We start from the raw sequence: 5,928 nt of genomic DNA on the forward strand, positions 1-5,928 counted from the left end.
ATTAGACCAGCTGTTTCAGCTGACACTTCAGTACTCCACTGCCCTTCCTGAGCTGGTTCTTGTGTAAGCTGCAGCTTTTCTTGCTCTGAGAAGCCATTGACCCACTTTCCTACCATTCTGGATGAGGATATGTCAAATAGCAGAGAGCTCATAAATGCTGCCTCCAGAGAAACTGCATTTTTTTTTACTCTTGGCATAAGCCTCCTATTCTATCATCCACATTTCCTTCCATTACAGAAGCTGAAGCCTTCCTCAGTATTTTATCTTCCCACTGTCATAAAAACCGTTTTTATGAGGAAACTGATATTCCAAGAAAAGTAAAAGTCCCAGCTCTAGGCATTGAATGGAGAAAGCCAGCATTAAACTAGTGATCCCCCCGTCTCAGGATTTAGTGAGCTGGGCTGCTGCAAAGTCTAACAGCCAGAGCACTTATACTCCAGTCCCAATCTCCTGAACTCTCCGTGTAACTTTGTGCTGACAGAACCAGGTTCCAGTCCCGACCCTGCCGCTGTTCATTTCATAGTGGGAGAGTGCCAAACTGAACCAGCTGCGGTTCTCCGTTGCAAACCACTTCCACCAGCCACTGTTTTATTTATTTATTCATTCCTCCCAAAGGAGCCCAGAACGGGTTACAAGATTATATTCACAGTATAATGTAATGTAATTTATTTCTTATATACCGCTACATCCGTTAGGTTCTAAGCGGTATAAGTAAGACAAACTTTAGTGGGAAAAACAAACGGTGTACATAGAGGTATAAATTTCAGCTTTTACAGTATATTCTTGACATACAGATTTGGAGATATAGACAGTGGACGTAGAGTGTTGAGCCAGTTAGGTAAGTTTTGAGACTGTGGACTCTTGTGTAACCATGTGTGAAGCATTCTCATCTGGAGTCCCTTTATTGATCCAGCACTTTTCTCCTGTTCTTTTGTCAGAACCAAGCTTGCAATCTTCTTATTCTACTGTATATGCTGAAGCCTCTCGCAACGTAGCCAAGACTCCTTCCAGAATCTTGCAGTCATGAGCATAGGATCCAGTGTAGGGGTTAGGGATGATGTACAGCAAAGCAAGAATGTTGATGTTTGTGAGTCCTGAATTCAAGAAAGTGTGGGATCCCTTAGGGAGAGGAGGAAATAGTGGATGAGACATTTGACCTTTATGTTTCTATCCAGCCACTAGGAGTCACCCTTAACACTATAGCACAGGTGCCAATATTTAGCAGCTGCTGAGAGATATATTCAGTTGCAGTAGCTGGATAATCTGGTCCCGGCAATTTGTCAGTTTTTAGTCTATCTATTTGTTTGAGTTCGTCCTCGAGGCTCACCTCTATTGATAATAATTTTTCCTCTTGATCCCCCTTGAAGGTTTTTTCCGGTTCTGGCACGTTGGATGTGTCCTCTTTTGTGAAGACTGACGAGAAGAACGTGTTTAATCTGTCTGCTACCTCCTTTTCTGCCTCCCTCATCCAGGGGTCCCTCTTCCTCCCTTGCCGGTTGTTTTCCTTTCACATATCAAAAGAATGGTTTAAAATTTCGTGCCTCCTTGGCAAGTCTCTCCTCATACTCTCTTTTCGCTGTTCTGACCACACGGTTTCCTGGGCTCTTTCCAGTTTTCCTCAGTTTTATCCTTTTTCCACTTCTTGAATTATATTTTCTTGTCTCCTGTCACCTTCTTAACTTCATTGGTTATCCATGCCGGGTCTTTTGTTTGATTCTTTTTGCTCTCTTTTCTAAATCTGGGTATATACAGGTTTTGCGCCTCGTTTACCGTGTCCTTGAAAAAGGTCCAGGCTTGCTCCACCGTCTGTGTTTTCCTGGAGCTGTTCTTGACTTTTCTCTTTACCATTTGCCTCATGGAACAGCTCCAGGAAAACACAGACGGTGGAGCAAGCCTATCCGCATGGTGCCTCTGAGCATCCTCACACACTATCTTTGTATTATCTGGATAGTGCTGGGGCGGAGTCAGGGTGGATGTGCAACTTGTCTGGATAGAAGTGATTTTAGTACTATTTAGTAACTTATGATGACAATGTTGTGTTAAGTGATATTCAGATACTCTGTGCAGATAGTGGTTTTAATATTAACATAAGAACCTAAGAATAGCCTTACTGGGTCAGACCAATGGTCCATCAAGCCCAGTAGCCCATTCTCACGATGACCAATCCAGATCACTAGTACCTGGCCCAAACCCAAGGAGTAGCAACATTCCAGAACCCCAAAGAGTAACAAAAGATTCTAGAACCCCCAAAGAGTATCAAGATTCCAGGCAGAATCTCAAAGAATAGCAAGATTCCAGAACCCCAAAGAGTAGCAACATTCCAGAATCCCAAAGAGTAACAAAAGATTCTAGATGGGCTGTTCAGGTCTTTATTTGCCGTCATTTACTATGTTAATTCGCCACTTAAAGAATCCTTCTGGAGCAGCATCATTGCTGCCTGTATGTTCCTCACAGCCAGACAGAAACCAAAAAGCCAGGAAGAGCACTGCTCACATTACAGGCAGCTTGAATCACATGAAAAGCGGCTATCTTTAGCCCAAGATATTTATATTCCAAATAGCAACTTCTAAGCTGTTGCACTGGGTCACAAAATGTTATCAAACAGTCCAGCAAGCACAGAGCTCTTCTGCAAAACCTCTACATATTAGCAAATCCTGGAGAAGTCTAACTCCCAGGAGGGCTGACCTTACATTGGGCAGCACCATCAACTACCATGGCCAAGGTCCAGATCAAGGTGGAAGGGCAGCTCTTTGTCGTGGAGAAGACTCTGCTTGTGAAGCACAGTGAGTACTTCCGAGCCCTCTTTGACTCTGGCATGAGAGAGAGCTCCCAGGATGAGCTCCAGATCCGGGGCTTCACAGCCCTGGGATTCTTTACCATGCTCAGGGTTCTGGGAGGAGAGAGGCCTAGCTTGAACTGTGAGGAAATCCTGCACGCTGTCGAGTGTGCAGCGTTCCTGCAAGTGAAAACGTTGACAAAATATCTCGTGAATTCTATCAACTCGGACAACTGCCTCGTCATGTTCCAAGCTGCTGCGACCTACGGGCTCTTGGATCTTTCTCATGCTACAGCATTGTACATACGGGACATTTCTTCTGACCTGGGAGACTATTTAGACTGTCTTCCCCCAGAGCTCATGGATTACGTGGAGTCTCTTCTGCCCAGCACATTTGTAGCAGTTGGACAGCACACTCCAGCCTTTGAGTTCTTGGAGGATTACTCCAGGACCATTTGCTATCTGGATGAAGAAACAAACATGTGGAAGACCCTGGGTTGCCTACCAGACAGCGCGAGCACTTTCCTGGCAGGAGTCACGACATTAGACAATAAAATGTATATTGTTGGTGGAGCCCGTGGGGCCAACAAACAGATTGTGGACCTGAGCTTTTGCTATGATGCAGACACCAACAGCTGGAGTCAGTTCTGTAGCCCTCACCAGTTACGCTATGATACCTCCTTGATAGGGCACGAAGGACATCTGTATGCAGTTGGTGGAGAATATGAGAAAATCTCTCTGCAGTCGGTGGAGAAATATAATGTGTCGAATGGTACCTGGAATTTTGTCTCTGATCTGCCCCAGCCTATGGCAGGGGCCCCCTGTGCTAAAACCATGGGGAGGATATTTGTCTGCCTATGGAAGCCTCTAGACACTACAATCATCTATGAGTACGAGATCAGGAACGATGAGTGGCTCCCCATAGCGGACTTCAAAAGACCTCAGAGCTATGGACACTGTATGGTGGGCCACAGGGATGACCTCTACGTGATGAGGAATGGACCCTCGGATGACTTCTTGCGGTGCAACATAGAATGCTTCAACCTTTCCACCCGGCAGTGGACTGCCCTCTCCGGCCAATACGTGAACAGCAAAGGATCCCTCTTCACTTCTGTTGTGAAAGGAGACACTGTTTTTACCTTAAACAGGATGATAACTCTCATGTATTCCATAGAAGACAACAAATGGAAGCCCAAAAAGGAAAAAGCTGGCTTTCCAAAGGGAGGTTCTTTACATACCTTCTTTCTCAGACTTCCTAAGAAACAAGTAAAAGCAATGGAAAAAACTGCAGGGCCACCTTCTCTGCCCATTCTTGTATCCACTGGTCCATAGACTCTTATTTCATTGCTTCTCAACGTCTAAAGCCTTTCTGGCCCTGTCGCCAATGTTTCTTTTAAATCTTAGACCTTTTTGTCCCCACCACTCCCACAAGGAGGCCATTCCAGATATCTGTCACCTTTCAGTCTACCACCTTCCAGCCTCTTACTGTGACCCAATGTTCTAGGATCTCCTTCCAGTGCAAAATATCTGTACCTGTATGGTATTCAGCGGCATAGCGAGGCCTCTGTAATGTTCCTGGCGCGAGCAGCAAACCCCAAGCTGCTGTTGCGCCAGCATCAGCTCTTCCTCTGATGTCACTTCCTAGGCACAGGTCCAGGAAGTGATGTCAGAGGAACAGCTGACACTGGCATGACAGCAGGTTGGGGGTTGCTGCTTGTGCCAGGAACGTTACAGAAATATGGGGGAAGGAAAGCAGCGTGCACGTGCGGCAGTGGGGGAGCTGAGAGGAGGGCAGATGGCTGCACCCTCACCAAGATAGTGCCCAGCGCGAACTGTCCACCACTTATTATGCCACTGCTTAGGAGTCATCTTTTAAGGTCATCAGTACTTCAGCTCTCACTGTGTCCAGCTCTCTTGAGCCTAGTGATTAGAGTTACAGCCTCAGCACCCTGAGGTTGTGGGTTCAAAGCCTGTGCTGCTTTCTGTGACCCTGAGCAAGACACTTAATCCTCCACTGCCCCAGGTACATTAGATAGATTGGGAGCCCACCAGGACAGACAGGGGAAAATGCTTGAATACCTGAATAAATTCATGTAAACCATTCTGAGCTCCCCTGGGGAGAACAGTATAGAAAACAGAGTAAATAGTGTGAAAAGTTTCAGCCTCTGATAACCAGAGCTGAGATTGTGACATCATAATGCCTCCTTCCACCAATGAATAAGAGCCAACCTCATCGGTGATGTCACAATGGCTGGATTGTCCTATACTTGGCTCACTTTTACTACATTTTGATTTCTAGAGTGGTGCAGTGGTTAAAGCTGCAGCCTCAGCATCCTAAGGTTATGGGTTCAAACCCACGCTGCTCCCTGTGACCCTGGGCAAGTCACTTAATCCCCCCTTTGCCCCAGGTACACTAGATAGATTGTCAGCTCACCAGGACAGACAGGGGAAAATGCTTTGAAGTACCTGAATGTAAACCACTTTGAGTGTGGTTGTGTAATTACAAGTCCCAATCCTCTAAACCAGGGGTGCCCACACTTTTTTGGCTTGCGAGCTACTTTTAAAATGACCAAGTCAAAATGATCTCCCCACAATAAAATTTAAAAAAACACAAAGCACACTGAATGCAGAGAAAATGTTATTATTTGTATTTCGGGGTTTTTTCCAGAGGTCAAGGCAGATGACTCCATGCACTGTCACCTCAGTAAAAACTATACAGAAATAGACAAATATACCCCCTCCCCTGTGCTGCTCTCGACGCTCATAGGCTCCCTGCGCTAAAAACCACTATCACGGTTTAGTAAAAGGGGGCCATAGTGCAAAATCTAGACAGCAGCTATATATTTTCAAAACGGACACATTTTGATCACTAAATTGAAAATAAAATCATTTTTCCTACTTTTTCGTCTGGTGATTTCATGAGTCTCTGGTTGCACTTCCTTCTTATTTATTTCTGCCCCTCCCCTTTTCTTTGTCTCTCTTTCTTTATTTCTCTCTCCCCGTGCCCCCCCCCCCATTTATTTCTGTCTTTCTTTCCCTCTCCCCCTGCTCCCCCCCAGCCATCCCGCCGATTTCTCCCTGCTTCACCGAACCAGGCTTGGCGCGAACAAGCCGTCCCCGCCCCCTCCCTCCGACGTCAATTCAGAGGACGT

At 45.9% G+C, this 5,928-nt stretch overlaps 1 protein-coding gene across 1 annotated transcript; it reads left to right on the forward strand.

The window, feature by feature from the left end:
* Nucleotides 1-2,593: 2,593 nt before the first annotated feature.
* Nucleotides 2,594-4,818, forward strand: KBTBD13 (kelch repeat and BTB domain containing 13). Its single transcript, XM_033920675.1, has one exon. The coding sequence runs from the start codon at nt 2,714-2,716 to the stop codon at nt 4,106-4,108; it is 1,395 nt and encodes a 464-aa protein (XP_033776566.1). The 5' UTR covers nt 2,594-2,713; the 3' UTR covers nt 4,109-4,818.
* The last annotated feature ends 1,110 nt before the right edge of the window (nt 4,819-5,928 follow it).

This window comes from Geotrypetes seraphini, chromosome 14 (assembly GCF_902459505.1).
Source record: "Geotrypetes seraphini chromosome 14, aGeoSer1.1, whole genome shotgun sequence".
Lineage (NCBI taxonomy): Eukaryota > Metazoa > Chordata > Amphibia > Gymnophiona > Dermophiidae > Geotrypetes > Geotrypetes seraphini.

What these genes read in the sequence shown, in the direction of transcription:
- KBTBD13 (XM_033920675.1), top strand. Translation starts at nt 2,714, where the DNA reads ATGGCCAAGGTCCAGATCAAGGTGGAAGGGCAGCTCTTTGTCGTGGAG.